Source organism: Nerophis ophidion, linkage group LG20, assembly GCF_033978795.1.
Source record: "Nerophis ophidion isolate RoL-2023_Sa linkage group LG20, RoL_Noph_v1.0, whole genome shotgun sequence".
Classification (NCBI taxonomy): Eukaryota; Metazoa; Chordata; class Actinopteri; order Syngnathiformes; family Syngnathidae; genus Nerophis; species Nerophis ophidion.
Genome location: NC_084630.1, coordinates 35,702,846 through 35,719,790, shown reverse-complemented (window position 1 = coordinate 35,719,790; position 16,945 = coordinate 35,702,846). Strand labels below are relative to the sequence as shown.

General features: G+C 39.5%; 1 protein-coding gene across 2 annotated transcripts in view; it reads right to left on the bottom strand.

Moving 5' to 3' along the window:
• The window catches only part of srp68 (signal recognition particle 68), a 31,918-nt gene extending 15,515 nt beyond the window's left edge, over positions 1–16,403 (bottom strand). For both annotated transcript variants that reach the window (XM_061881090.1, XM_061881091.1), the window contains exons 1-8: positions 16,239–16,403; positions 13,014–13,080; positions 9,984–10,097; positions 9,713–9,908; positions 8,718–8,800; positions 8,018–8,127; positions 7,761–7,840; positions 2,692–2,832 (exon numbers count right to left, since the gene is read on the bottom strand). In XM_061881090.1, the coding sequence (XP_061737074.1) occupies positions 2,692–2,832; positions 7,761–7,840; positions 8,018–8,127; positions 8,718–8,800; positions 9,713–9,908; positions 9,984–10,097; positions 13,014–13,080; positions 16,239–16,326 (879 nt within the window). In that variant the 5' untranslated portion in view covers positions 16,327–16,403. The remainder of the gene's footprint in view (positions 1–2,691; positions 2,833–7,760; positions 7,841–8,017; positions 8,128–8,717; positions 8,801–9,712; positions 9,909–9,983; positions 10,098–13,013; positions 13,081–16,238) is intronic.
• Between the last annotated feature and the right edge of the window lie 542 nt (positions 16,404–16,945).

Below are 16,945 nucleotides of genomic sequence, written 5' to 3'. Positions count from 1 at the left end.
CTTTCTGTGTGGAGTTTGCATGTTCTCCCCGTGAATGTGTGGGTTCCCTCCGGGTACTCCGGCTTCCTCCCACTTCCAAAGACATGCACCTGGGGATAGGTTGATTGGCAACACTAAATTGACCCTAGTGTGTGAATGTTGTCCGTCTATCTGTGTTGGCCCTGCGATGAGGTGGCGACTTGTCCAGGGTGTACCCCGCTCCCGCCCGATTGTAGCTGAGATAGGCGCCAGCGCCCCCCGCAGCCCCAAAAGGGAATAAGCGGTAGAAAATGGATGGATGGATGTATCTCTCGATGATGGTACATATGTACAAAATAAACCACATATTAGTACATCAATCGAGGAAAATGATCAACCTACATACATGGCATACTGTAATTTGATTTTGATATTTTACCCTGCCTTCCGCCCGATTGTAGCTGAGATAGGCGCCAGCGCCCCCCGCGACCCCGAAAGGGAATAAGCGGTAGAAAATGGATGGATGGATGGATTTTATCTTGTAAGATTGAAAATGAACACCATTGAGTTGACTGATGAACATTATCACATCATTCATTCCGAAAATATAAATAACGACAAATAAAGATAGAATACTATGTACCGCAACATGTAAGTGTAAAAAGACAACAACATTATAATTTGTACATTTTCAGAATGTGCTTCTTCTATTTTTGAACACAGAAAACAATCTGAAGTTTTAAGTTATCGTACAGGGATTTTACCAGTCCGGCCCACTTGGGAGTAGATTTTTCTCCATGTGGCCTCCCGATCTAAAATGAGTTTGACACCCCTGCTATAAGGGAAACAAGCCTAAAAAATATTCTGCTAATAGAGAATAGAATGGGTTTGACTTCCCAACACTGTTTACACACTATTCGTAAGCAGTGTTCTAAAAATGAGTCTTAGTAAATAACAATGAAACAAACACTGAAATAGCCAGCATATGCAGCCGAGAGAAGTTTCATGAGAGAAAAGTGTGTGTGTCGTCAGCAAGAGCCCGCTCACAGCAGCATTTGACCTCAGCTGTGTTTGTGAGCTCTGCAGCGGCACGTCGCCTCCAAGCTTTGCCAGAACACCGGCAGCGATTGCGGCACTGTTGAATCTTATCACTGGATTATTTTAGCGCTCGTTAAAGAGATTGAATTTGCTTCGATGGCTGCCTTGTCTCATGTCAACAAAGGTGGTGTTGTAGGATTGCAAGCTTGTCACTTCAATCATTGATTGTTGTTCATTATTCCCTGGTAGTAGAGGGAGTGTGTGTGTGTGTGTGTGTGTACTACACGTTGTCTGCTGTGTGATGTTGCCTCATACAATTTAATATCGCTTTCATTTTAGAGTGGTGCTGCTTGTTGCTTTCATTAGTAAAAAATGACTTCCAGTATTGAACTTGCTGTGCTTCTGACGCTGTCTTGGTGACATAACGACATCAAAAGTAGCGTGCCATGTTACATCAAACGCATCTGTCACGGCGCTGTGACATACCTAGATTCCAGAAAACACAGTGAGATGTTCTACCTCTTGTGCAAAACACAAATGCATAAAATGACTTAACACATTAAAATGACTAGCAAAACATTTAAAAACACAACAACCAACTTCTAAAACATTAAAAAGGACTCCAAAAGACATAAAATGACTCCGGAGATGCACAGTGACATCTAAAACGTAAATCACTCCTAAAGCACATAACAAGACTCCTAAAACACATAGTAAGACTCCTAAAACACATAGTAAGACTCCTAAAACACATAGTAAGACTCCTAAAACACATAGTAAGACTCCTAAAACACATAGTAAGACTCCTAAAACACATAGTAAGACTCCTAAAACACATTAAGACTCCTAAAACACGTAAAAAACTCCTAAAACACGTAAAAAATACTCCTAAAAACATGTAAAAAGACTCCTAAAACGAATTAAAAACAGAATGAGGTGTTTGCATCCTTTGTGAGCACATACACTTGGTGGCCTTGTAGGTGAACAGTGAACGTGAATGGAAGACCTGAAGGATAAAATAATTTACGGGTGCGCATCATCAGTAGTGTTCCTCTGGGTCACTGGGTGTTTCGGCCTTTAACACTATACACCCTCTCCAGAGCCGGCCAGCTACAGGATGATCAGACCTGAGCTTGCGATCCAAGTCCAATTAGCCATGAGAGTCACCTTGTTGGCAGACATATCAGGGGACTATGCATGTAATTATTCAAATCACTCGTTATTAGTAAAAGTACCAAGTTATTACAATACAGCGTTTTTCCTAGTACTGTTCATAAGTACTGGGAATTGAATGAATACACAGTAAAAATACAGCAAAATACGCATACCATACCATTAGTTGGCGATGTTCCTTCGCAAAGGACGTATTCTGCTTTATGCTTCTTTCGCATGTGTTTGGGTAAGCAATGCAACTCCCTTTGTCAAAGTAGCAGTGTAGTGAATAAAAGATCAAATCATACCCTGCAATGTGAACATAGCCTAATAAAAAACCACAGAGATGTGGACATTTCATTTTTGCATGTATTGTACCTGTTTTCATCTTTTACACGTAAACAATACCAATGTAAAAAAAAATGTTTGGTTTGGTTTTCAGGCCTTGCTGTGTATAACAATGTCCGAAATGACAGTTTTAATCTGTTTTGAGTTGAAAATAGTGTCAGGTAAACAAATTCCTGAGTTGGAGAAGATACTGACCTGAGCGATGGCAGCCTCATTGTCTGCCAGACCCAAAAGGAAGATTCGGGCCTTGTCAATCTTGACAGGCACACTTCGTCCTCGCCACTCCACCTCACTCATGGTGGCCGCCTGCTTGGTTCTGGCTTGAGTTATCAGGGACTGGGAAGAATAATGACGTTAATGAGACCCTTCACCTCATCTTTACCATACACAAAAACAGATATTTACAGGCAAATTAGTCTTGGGTGAGTCACATTTGAATTTAAATTCTTTTTCATCTAAATCGATTCAAAATTTTCAAAATCAATTAAAACAATTGTAAAAATCAATTTAAAAAAATATGTTTTGGACCATCTCCATGCAACCAGAAAGATATTTTCTAATCTGTAACCCGTTTTCAGAAAGTTTAATAGTAATTATTACACCAAACAAATTGCGAGAATCGATTTGAATCGAAGATCATGTTGAATCTGGAATCGATTCTGATTCCAATCATCACACCAGGAATCAGATCAAATCTTGAGCTCCCCAGAGATTCACACTACTAGTATTTAGTAAGGGTTCACAAAAAAGCAATTTAAATCCAGTTTGTGTTTTTCCCTAATCTAATTACTCTAATACACCTTCAAAAGCTGATTAAAAAAAATCTATTTTTTTAAGAATCAATATTTAAAATTCAATTCAACCAGAAAGAGAATTTCTAAACTGTAACGTGTTTTAAAAACGAGTTCCATTATAATTGTTATACCAAATAAAAAAATTGTGAGAAACCAACTTGAGAATTGTCTTAAATCGAGAATTGATTCTTAATTGAATCAGAATTCATTCGGAATTGGATCGGATCATTAGGTGCCCAAATATTCACACGCCCAGTATTTTTAATATGGGTGTACAATAAAATCAATTCACATTTGATTTGTAATTCTTACTCAATCGATTTCCAATTTTTAAAAAATGTATTAAAAAAAAAAAAAACTTTTTTCCCCTCCAAGATTTAACATTTTAAGGGCATCTCCATGTAACAATGCAATAAATTAGGAAATAAGACAACCAACCTGACTAAATCCTTAAAAAAAAAAAGACATTAACGACAAAATAGAGGAAAACACAAATAAGCCACGTGAGCTCTGGAAAATCCTCAACAAGCAGCTTTCTGGGTGCAGTCAGAAACTTAAAACCAGACTCACCAACATCAACATCCTCTTTACAAGCAGACTTAACACCTTTTCCACCAGCATAGCCACAACTCTCGTTAATAAGCTGTCCCACCACTCTGGTCGCTTTGGTGTAGAACACATTAAAGCCTACTACAGAAAGCTAGGAGTATCCAACAACGATTTCAAATTTGAAATGGTCTCAGCTAACGAGGTGCTTAATAAATTGAGCGCGCTCCACCTAAACAAGGTCACCGGCCTTGACAATATCCCCTCCAGATTCCTCATGGACTCTGCCACCACCATTGCCCCAAAAATCACACACATAATAAACCTCTCAGTTAAACAAGGCCAAGTACCAAAAGATTTCAAGATAGCAAGAACAACTCCCCTTTTTAAAAAATGAAGCAAATTAGAACCTGGTAACTACCGACCTGTTTCTATTCTCAGTTCCACTTTGATGGTAATGTAAAAAATTGTTTATGAACAGGTTGATAGTTACCTTGCCACTAAAAAACTAATGTACAAATTCCAATACGGCTTCAGAACTAAGCACTCCACTGACACATGCCTTCTCTATCTGAGCGACCACATCAAACATGAGGTGGATGCGGGCAAATACCGTATTTTTCGGAGTATAAATCGCTCCGGAGTACAAGTCACACCTGCCAAAAATGCACAATAAAGAAGGAAAAAAAACATATATAAGTCGCACTGGAGTATAAGTCGCATTTTTGGGGGAAATGTATTTGATAAAACCCAACACCAAGACTAAACATTTGAAAGGCAATTTAAAATAAATAAAGAATAGTGAACAACAGGCTGAATAAAGTGTACGTTATATGAGGCATAAATAACCAACTGCTATGTTAACCTAACATATCATGGTAAGAGTCATTCAAATAACTATAACATATGGAACATGCTATACCTTTACCAAACAATCTGTCACTCCTAATCCATAAATCCCATGAAATCTTATACGTCTAGTCTCTTACGTCAATGAGCTAAAATATATTATATGATATTTTATGGTAATGTGTTAATAATTTCACACATAAGTCGCTCCTGAGTATAAGTCACACCCCCGGCCAAACTATAAAAAAAACAAACTGCGACTTATAGTCCGAAAAATACAGTACTGCGGCATGGTCATGCTGGACCTTCAGAAGGCCTTTGACACAGTTAACCACGCTATACTGTTGGATAAGCTCACAGCAATTGGATTTGATAAAACCTCATGGAGCTGGATGCAATCTTACTTGGAGGGGAGGAAACAGGTGGTAGAGGTGTCCCTCCCCTCTCAGTAAGCTGTGGAGTCCCCCAAGGCAGTATACTAGGACCTTTACTGTTCCTAATATACGTAAATGACATGCCATCAGCATGCCACTGTGAATTGTTCCTGCTTGCAGATGACTCTGCCCTGCTGGTATCCGGCAAGGACAAGTCACAGGTGGAACAAATCCTCAGTGCTGAACTCCTTAGTATTTGCACCTGGCTATCCATACACTTATAAACTAAAACGGAATCTATCCTATTTGGGTCCCACATCAACCTTCTTAAAGGGGAACATTATCACAATTTCAAAAGGGTTAAAAACAATAAAAATCCGTTCCCAGTGGCTTGTTGTATTTTTTTTCAAAATTTTACCGGTCCCGGAATATCCCTAAATAAAGCTTTAAAGTGCCTTATTTTCGCTGTCTTCGAAACCACTATTCATTTGCCTGTGACGTCATACAGGGCTGCCAATACAAACAACATGGCGGATAGCACAGCAAGATATAGCGACATTAGCTCGGATTCAGACTCGGATTTCAGCGGCTTAAGCGATTCAACAGATTACGCATGTATTGAAACAGATGGTCGGAGTATGGAGGCAGATAGCGAAAACGAAATTAAAGAAGAAATTAAAGCTATTGATCTAATAGCTATTGACGCTATTCGGCCATAGCATGGGTGTACCTAATGAAGTGGCCCATAGCATGGTTGCCTTATTAGCATCGCCGGTAAAATGTGCGGACCAAACGATCAGGACTTTCGCATCTTGTGACACTGGAGCCACTTAAATCCGTCGATTGGTAAGTGTTTGTTTTGCATTAAATGTGGGTATCTAGTTTCAAATGTACAAACAGCTAGCGTAAATAGCATGTTAGCATCGATTAGCGTAGCATGTTAGCATCGATTAGCTGGCAGTCATGCCGGGACCAAATACATCTGATTAGCACATAAGTGAACAACATCAACAAAACTCACCTTCGTGATTTCGTTGACTTAATCGTTGCAAATGCATCTGCAGGTTATCCATACATCTCTGTGCCATGTCCGTCTTAGCATCGCCGGAAAAATGTGGAGACACTGGCACATTCAATGGGGGTCTGGCGGCAGACACTTTTGCATTTTCGGGCCAGTGGTGCAGCTTGAATCCCTCTCTGTTAGTGTTGTTACACCCTCCGACAACACACCGACGAAGCATGATATCTCCAAAGTTCCAAAAAATAGTCGAAAAAACGGAAAATAACAGAGCTGAGACCTGGTGTTTGTAATGTTTTGAAAATGAAAATGGCGGGTGTGTTACCTCGGAGACGTCATGTTCTGACGTCATCACCACATGACCGATAAACAGAAAGGCGTCTAATTCACCAAAATTCACCCATTAAGAGTTCGGAAATCGGTTAAAAAAATACATGGTCTTTTTTCTGCAACATCAAGGTATGTATTGACGCTTGCATAGGTTTGGTGATAATGTTCCCCTTTAAAGTCAGTGACTTCACTATAAAAGTGGGTGACATTTTCATCACCAGGAAAGATGAGGTCACCTACCTAGGTTCCATTCTAGAGGTCAGTCTTTCCTGTGATAAAATGGCAACCAAGGTCATCAAAAAGGCTAACCAAAGAAAGAGATTCCTCTACAGAATCTCCTCTCTGGTCAACAAAAGCACCTTGAAGATTCTAGCGGAAACTCTCATTCAACCCTTTTTCCATTAGGCTTGCACCTCCTGGTACCCCAGCACCTCCAAACCCCTCAAATCTAGACTCCAAACATCCCAGAACAAGCTAGTCAGGTTACTTTTAGACCTCCACCCCAGATCACACCTCACTCCTACCCACTTCTCCAAAGTGGGCTGGCTCAGGGTGGAGGACAGAGTCAAACAACTTGCACTGAGCCTAGTCTATAAAACCCGCTACACCTCCCTGATACCCAAGTACATGTCAAACTACTTCCTTAACGTAAATTAGCGCCATAACCACCACACCAGGGGGAGCTCCACAAACCACGTTAAACCCAGATTCCCATCTAACAAAGGTCTTAACTCATTCTCTTTCTATGCCACATCAATGTGGAATGCGCTCCCAACAGGTGTAAAAGTAAGTGCATCTCTATCCTCCTTCAAAAGCGCACTAAAAAAAACATCTCCAGGCAACAACAAACCTAGACTAACACCCTCCCTCGTCCCCAGATTGTAAATAATCAAATGTAAATAATCAAATGTATATACTTGTACTTATGCTTTCTGATCTCTCCATGTCCAATACTTGACCTACACTGTTTCAATGTCAATTTTTCAGATGATGCAATTGTTGATGACTGAAGTGCTGATATCAACCAAACCTAACCCTACACGCCCCCTCCACATGCCAGCTAATAATTCAATGTATATACTCTGATGATGAACTTGTGTGATGACTGCAGTATGCTGATAGTATATATTTGTACTATGAATTGACGAAGGTGGACCCCAACTTAACAAGTCAAAAAACTTATTGGGGTGTTACCATTTAGTGGTCAATTGTACGGAATATGTACTGTACTGTACAATCTAATAATAAAAGTTTCAATCAATCAATCGAAAACCAGAAATCATTTTTTCTTTTCTTTGCCCAAAAGCATCATGTGCATCTTAAACTGTTCCATAATGTCAGAAATGTTCTCACCTCGAGTTTCTCAGCCATCATGCCGCCACCGCCTCCGGTCAGTCTCATCTGCATCAGGTCATTAATGGCATTCTGGTCACCTGGGTCAGATCAATCAATCAATGTTTACTTATATAGCCCTTCTCAAAGGGCTGCATAAACCACAACACAAACCACTACGACATCCTCGGTATGCCCACATAAGGGCAAGGAAATCTCACACCCATAAAGTGCATCATTTCACCATGCAGGTCTGTTATCAGTGGTCAACCACTCACCGATGTTGTAAGCACAGTAACGGATGTTGGGCGATATTTCATCTACACGCTGGCGATACAACGCTGCAAGCTCCTCAGTGAACGCACTGGCCAGCTTCTCGTAGATGGTCCTGGGGGAAAAAGGGCAACTCAAGGTCAGTTTTCGCTGATACAATAGTGTAGCGAACCCCATAAAACCCACCAAAATGTGCTCGCTCGTAACTGCAAAGTGACATAACTTTGCTTTTAAACAATTGGAACAAAGAAGGTGAATGAAGACTACTGAGAAGAAAAAGATGAACTAAACCAAAGCAGGAGTATATAACACCAGCCAAAGACATTAAAATAACATCTAAATGGCAGATATGTACTCATCAAAACAAGGAAAAGTTGCTGATGGTGCGTTTGACAGAAGCAGCTGGAAGGAGATAGAGTAGAGTTACTGCATTACTTCATAAAAATACTTGTAGATTGTTGTTTTATTCAACATTTCTTATCTAAAAGTTTGTTATTTTTAAAAGAGATGTTACTGTGCCATTTCTTTGGGGGAGGGCGGCAAGTACCAATTAATTTGAAGTCAATTTATGTCAATGGGCAATGCTGTTTCGATATACGGGTTTACCGAGGTGCAACTTTATTTTGGGGCCATCATAATTGCATGTAACTACATTAGGTGAACATATAAAGACAAATCACAGAAAAAAACAAGGAGAAGACTGACTTGCACTTGTTGAAAGCTTCCATGGCGCGTTTCCACTCCTGCAGTTCAAACTCTACCATACCGGACAGGTACGCTGTGTAGGCCTACAGATTAAAAACACAACTGTCAATGATTGTTGGAAGAACAAAAACATGTGCAGAAGATGTCCCGAAAAGTATGTAAACTTGTTCTGCTGCAATTTTAAAAAAGACAACAGCTGGAAAATGCACTCATGTAGGCGGCAGTAAATGAGCATCAAAAAGACACCAAAAGGAGAACAGAGTCAAGTTAAAAAGTATACATATTTCTTTTGAAAAATACAACACATGGCGGTGCTGTTAAACCCTACAGTTCAACCCCATGAAGCCTGGATTATGTTCCTGCATAATCCTTAAGTGCTATTATCTGCCAAATGGCTAGGAAGCAGAGTGAGCAACCACAACTATTTTTAAGACGTTTACAAGCTATTTGGGGGGGAGCACCGTACAACTTTTACACATTCGATGCCATACCAATATTGCAGCTTTGAGTATTGGCCGATAAAATATCAGCACAAATCACACGCTATTGTATCACATAGGAACTTCCATTTACGAACACCACTATTTTCACACTTTTCGGTTTACAAACTTTTAGATCGCCCCAAATGGGCCTCTGTGTGCAAACCATGTCTCAGTGTACTAACGCTTCATGTATTCATTGTGTGTCTCACTGGCATCCACTTTGTTGGATGCCACTTGTGTTACAAAATGTAACAGGATGTGAATGAGTATGTGTTAGTAATTGATATGAATAGAAAATGGAGCAGGATTAAATAAGATTTGCTACTACATACGGAGATCTTAGAATTGAAAAATTGTAGTGTATCATTTTGTAACTGTGTGCATGTTTGAAATGAACCGTAACCATATATGGTATGGTAAGAAACAACATGGGACAGCACAAATTTAATTTGGATCTAGTGGAAATTAATCTTTAAAAGCACATACAAATGCACACAGAGGCCTGGACCGTACCTGCGCTTCCAACTTAGTCTTTGCGTCAACATTGGGGCTCTCACAAAGCTTCTCCAGCTTCTCGCTGTGCTTGGCAGCTTTGCGCAGACGGGCCAGCAGGTGGAAGCGCTTGCGTGGCTCTGTGTTGGCCTCTTGCTTCAGCTGCATGGCGTAGCTCCACGCACGCTCCGCCTCCATCAAAACCAGCAGCAGGTACCTGAAAAAGACACAGGATGAGCCTTTGGTCAGACATCATTGGCCATGGACAAATGACTGATGTGTGATTCCTTACCTGCTGTCCGAGAGCATTTCAACATTGATTTTTTTCCCAACAAACTTGTGTCTGTTTCCCATCTTGAACCCCAGGGTTTTACGTAAACGGCGCAGTCTGCGGGAGCAGTAGCCCCTGGAAAAGATTATAGCAGATATTATGTTTTTCCCATCAACCTAAAACCAAAATGTTTTTGACTTTTTCTGGCAGCAAACTAGTCGGGGATTTAAACAATCTTATGGTGAAGAAAATCCTCAAAAGTGCTCCAGTTGTCAAAGAAAAAACATCAGTGTGTGTTTGGCATTAGAGGTACAATAAAATGATGGGTTCCCACTTCTCTGTGAGCGCTTTGAGTATATAACAATAGAAAAGCGTGATATAAATCTAATCCATTATTATTATTATTAAAAAGGGAAAGCCTGTAATGCAAAAACAACTTTTCCAACAAAGTGGTACCTGTTTTTTCTATTTGGGATCTGCATAAGTCCTGAAATGTTGCAATCAAAGCTTGGAGGCATGGCGGGGCAGAGGTGCAAACAATTCCATGTGTCAACATAGTCGCGATGTCATCACTATTTTCCGTTGGACGCGAGTCAGCACTGCCACTGGCATCAACATCGTGGATGTTTATTATGAATATTTCCACCCATTCTTGTTAAAAATATGAATACTTTGCTCCTTTTGCAAAGCATGTCTTGTTTATATGACACTACATCTGTGATACGAGAGCTTTTCAAGCAGAGGAAGTCGGACATCTGGAGGATGCGGTCTCAACTCAGTACGATTGTTAGCTTGTACCTTGCGAGCGAGCAAACAATAAGAAAAAGTGTGTAAGTGTGATTTATCTATTAAACCTAAGTCCGCCAGCTAAACTGTGTGGAAATCAATCAAGTATTTCTTGAAGCAGCGTCAATTTGCAATTAGGGCTGGGCAATATATGGATATATTGCGGGTTTGTCTCTGGGTGATATGGAAAATGACTATATGGTGATATATGAGTATACGTTCTCACACAGACTTTTTTTTACTCTCTTGTCTCTCCTTCTCACAGACAAGCGCACCTTCTTACATACGTCACATACTGTCACGTCATACGTCCTCGCATGAGAGGTAGCAGAATGGGTAACATTAGCTGTGATGCTAGCGGAGTGGTGCAGGGGGTAATACGAGACAAAGAAGGTGCCAATCTGGTAACAAATTAAGGAAGTATTAATTCCAAAAAAAAAAAAGCAGGGAGTCCATCGTCTGGCGGTGGTTTGGCTTCAAACTGTAATATGTGGAACAATTATGCGGCAAAAGCTTTGCTACAAAAAGTAGCATTACTGCTAATTTGTAGCATCATTTGACAAGTATGAAGAGTGCTTGAAACTGCGTGTAAACATCTCCGTTCGATGCCATACCCACAAAATGCTGAAGCAACAATTTCCAAATCGTATGAAAAAAATATTCTGGACCACCATCCGCCGCCTCAGGAAGGGGAAACAGTGCACTATCAACACCGTGTACGATGCCGATGGTGTTCTGCTGACTTCGACTGCAGATGTTGTGGATCGGTGGAAGGAATACTTCGAAGACCTCGTCAATCCCACTAACATGTCTTCCTATGAGGAAGCAGAGCCTGGGAAATCTGTGGTGGGCTCTCCTATTTCTGGGGCTAGGTTGCTGAGGTAGTTAAAAAGCTCCTTGGTGGCAAGGCCCCGGGGGTGGATGAGATCCGCCTGGAGTTCCTTAAACCGTCAGGAATGAACTTTAGATTTATTTAAATTGGAGTGGATATTGTTTTTGGTCACACCTTGAAATAATTCATTAAGTTAAACTTAGGAGTTTTGACGCTGTAAATGGAATCATGCGGACCCATTTGTTACTAGATACTTTCAATACATTTCTGCCTTGGAGATGCATTTGTAAGTAATATGCAACTATATTAATTTGATACTTGTTCATGTTGACAATTATGTAGTTTTAGACATTTAATGAAGGACACGTGTGACCTATGTCTAGCTTGTGTGCTTAGCTGTTGTGTAGCTGTTAGAAAAGAGCTACAATATGTATTACACGTAACATTAAAATATGTATGACACTTGGGAAGCCACCATTTGTTGAGTTGAGTTTGAGTTTATTTGGAACATGCAAGCATACAACATGATGCATCACACGCGCATGCATACAACATGATGCATTACATGTGCATGCATTCAACATGATGCATCACACGTGCATGGATACATGATGCATCACACGTGCATGCATACAACATGATACATCACACGTGCATGCGTACAACATGATACATCACACGTGCATGCGTACAACATGATACATCACACGTGCATGCATACAACAGGACGATACATCGCACGTGCATGCATACGACATGATACATCACACATGCATGCATACAACACGATACATCACACAACATGATACATAACAAGTGCATGCATACAACATGATACATCACACGTGCATGCATACAAAATGATGCACCACACATACATGCATACAACATGATGCCTCACATGCATGCATACAACATGATGTTGCACTGCACGTGCATGCATACAACATGATGATGATGCATCACACGTGCATGCATACAACATGATGCATCACACATGCATGCACACAACATGATACATCACACATGCATACAACGTGATGCATTACACGTGCATGCATACAACATGATGATGATGCATCACACGTGCATGCATACAACATGATGCATCACACATGCACGCATACATGATACATCACATGCATGCATACAACATGATGCATCACACATGCATGCATGCATACAACATGATGCATCATACATGCATGCATACAACATGATGCATCATACATGCATGCATACAACATGATGCATCATACATACATGCATGCATGCATACAACATGATACATCACACATGCATGCATTTGGCCCCCGAGCCTAACATTGGTCACCCCTGGTCTAGATGAAAGTTGAGTCCAGTTATTATCAACATCCTTCCTCAATAATAACACTGCATAGTAAGGATTGGTTCCACAAGTGGACAAGACTTACCTGTATCTTTGGTAGTCTCCATGTCTGAGACCATGCAGCTGCTGGGACTCCTTAATGATTTGCAAAACTGCAATACACAATAAAGGCAACATTAGACACACATTCATGACTACCTTTAATAATATTCCAATAGTTTCTACATAGTGGTGTATAAGCATCCAAGACACACATGCATGACTACTATTAATGATAGTTTCAACATGAGCATGCAACACACACACACGTGACTACTATCAATGATAGTTTCTACATGAGCATGCAAGACACACACACACACGTGACTACTATTAATGATAGTTTCAACATGAGCATGCAACATACACACGCATGACTACTATTAATGATTGTTTCTACATGAGCATGCAAGACATACACACACATGTGACTACTATTAATGATCGTTTCTACATGAGCATGCAAGACACACACATACACACGTGACTACTATTAATGATAGTTTCTACATGAGCGTGCACGACACACACACACACACACACGTGACTACTATTAATGATAGTTTCTACATGAGCATGCAAAACACACACGTGACTACTATTAATGATAGTTTCTACATGACCATGCAAGACATACACACACATGTGACTACTATTAATGATAGTTTCTACATGAGCATGCAAGACACACACACACACGTGACTACTATTAATGATAGTTTCTACATGAGCATGCAAGACATACACACACGTGACGACTATTAATGATAGTTTCTACATGAGCATGCAAGACATACACACACGTGACTACTATTAATACTAATTTCTACATGAGGATGCAAGACACACACACACGTGACTACTATTAATGATAGTTTCTACATGAGCATGCAAGACATACACACACGTGACTACTAAAAATGATAGTTTCTACATGAGCATGGAAGACACACATGCATGACTACATTAATATTTTCTACATGAGCATGACTACTATTAATGATAATTTCAACATGAGCATGCGTGACTACTATTAATGATATTTTATACATGATCATGACTACTATTAATGATAGTTTCTACATGACCATGCATTAATGATAGTTAGTAGATAGTAGTGTATGAACATGCATGTATGAGTACTATTAATGATAGTTAGTAGATAGTAGTGTATGAGCATGCATCTACGAGTACTATTAATGATAGTTAGTAGATAGTAGTGTATGAGCATGCATGTATGAGTACTATTAATGATAGTTAGTAGATAGTAGTGTATGAGCATGCATGTACGAGTACTATTAATGATAGTTAGTAGATAGTAGTGTATGAGCATGCATCTACGAGTACTATTAATGATAGTTAGTTAATAGTAGTGTATGAGCATGCATGTATGAGTACTATTAATGACAGTTGGTAGATAGGAGTGTATGAGCATGCAGGTATGAGTACTATTAATGATAGTTAGTAGATAGTGTATGAGCATGCATGTATGAGTACTATTAATGATAGTTAGTAGATAGTAGTGTATGAGCATGCATGTATGAGTACTATTAATGATAGTTAGTAGATAGTAGTGTATGAGCATGCATGTATGAGTACTATTAATGATAGTTAGTAGATAGTAGTGTATGAGCATGCATGTATGAGTACTATTAATGATAGTAGATAGTAGTGTATGAGCATGCATGTTTGAGTACTATTAATGATAGTTAGTAGATAGTAGTGTATGAGCATGCATGTATTAGTACTATTAATGATAGCTAGTAGATAGTAGTGTATGAGCATGCATGTATGAGTACTATTAATGATAGTTAGTAGATAGTAGTGTATGAGCATGTATGTATGAGTACTATTAATGATAGTTAGTAGATAGTAGTGTATGAGCATGCATGTATGAGTACTATTAATGATAGTTAGTAGATAGTAGTGTATGAGCATGCATGTTTGAGTACTATTAATGATAGTTAGTAGATAGTAGTGTATGAGCATGCATGTATGAGTACTATTAATGATAGTTAGTCGATAGTAGTGTATTAGCATGCATGTATGAGTACTATTAATGATAGTTAGTAGATAATAGTGTATGAGCATGCATGTATGAGTACTATTAATGATAGTTAGTAGATAGTAGTGTATGAGCATGCATGTATGAGTACTATTAATGATAGTTAGTAGATAGTAGTGTATGAGCATGCATGTTTGAGTACTATTAATGATAGTTAGTAGATAGTAGTGTATGAGCATGCATTTATGAGTACTATTAATGATGGTTAGTCGATAGTAGTGTATTAGCATGCAGGTATGAGTACTATTAATGATAGTTAGTAGATAGTAGTGTATGAGCATGCATGTATGAGTACTATTAATGATAGTTAGTAGATAGTAGTGTATGAGCATGCATGTTTGAGTACTATTAATGATAGTTAGTAGATAGTAGTGTATGAGCATGCATGTATGAGTACTATTAATGATAGTTAGTAGATAGTAGTGTATTAGCATGCATGTATGAGTACTATTAATGATAGTTAGTAGATAGTAGTGTATGAGCATGCATGTATGAGTACTATTAATGATAGTTAGTAGATAGTAGTGTATGAGCATGCATGTATGAGTACTATTAATGATAGTTAGTCGATAGTAGTGTATTAGCATGCAGGTATGAGTACTATTAATGATAGTTAGTAGATAGTAGTGTATGAGCATGCATGTATGAGTACTATTAATGATAGTTAGTAGATAGTAGTGTATGAGCATGCATGTATTAGTACTATTAATGGTAGATAGTAGTGTATGAGCATGCATGTATGAGTACTATTAATGATAGTTAGTAGATAGTAGTGTATGAGCATGCATGTATTAGTACTATTAATGGTAGATAGTAGTGTATGAGCATGCATGTATGAGTACTATTAATGATAGTTAGTAGATAGTAGTGTATGAGCATGTATGTATGAGTACTATTAATGACAGTTAGTAGTATGAGCATGCATGTATATGTATGTATATATGTATGTGTATATGTATGCATGTATGACCGAATTAGGCTGATGAGGGATTTTCCTTTGCTCCAGTAAACACATTTAGGCTGGCGATAGTGAACTGATGTATTAGTAGTGGCATAGCTGCAAATAAAAGTAATAATAATAAAAAGTGACACGTAGCCTAAAGCTCGCTAGCTAGCAGGCTAAGGTTAGCTTGAGAGCAAGTGGACAGTCTTGCTTTTGAACAGAACCTATGTTACACGCACAACACTGCAAGCAAAATAGGATACCTTCAAGGCCAAGTCCTCCATTCGACGAATTTTCTTTATTTTCACCGAAAAGTGAAAGTTTGGCTGCGCCTTGCTTGTCCGCGGCCATGTTTAGCAGCTAGCTAGCGACACACACGCTCGACGGCTCACGTGACCATGGAGGGCGCGGCTATAGTCTGCGCAAGTCTCGCGAGACTTGGATATTCTTCCTGGGTAATAATAATAATAATAATAATAATGTAGGTGTACACCTAATATTGTGCATGTTCGTTATGCATCTCTAATAACCTGAAATCCCTCAAAATGTTTGCATCCAATCGTATCCAGGACCTTGGTAACAGACTCGGCCAATCAATGACTTGCTGGCTGGCGGACTGGCAAATGAGAGGAGAGGAGGGGCGGGACAAGGAGTGAGAAGAAAATCAACAAGGAAAAAGAGACGAGAGATGGGGAAGAGGCGGGAAGCTTCCGGAAGGAGAGACGCAGAACTACCAAACATTTGGAGTGAATTTGGCGACGACGAGAGTATCTAAATCTGTTTTGGCGGTTGAGCATTAGCTGTTTTGTGACTGGACCGAGATGGAAGGGGATAGTGACGGGATGTATGAGGATAGTATGGAAATGGATAGGACTAGAGGGGAGAGAGGGAAGAAGGGGAGAGGAGGGAGTGAAGGAAAGTCGAGTGTTAAAAGAGTGCATGAAGACGATGAAGAGGTTGATAAGAGGAA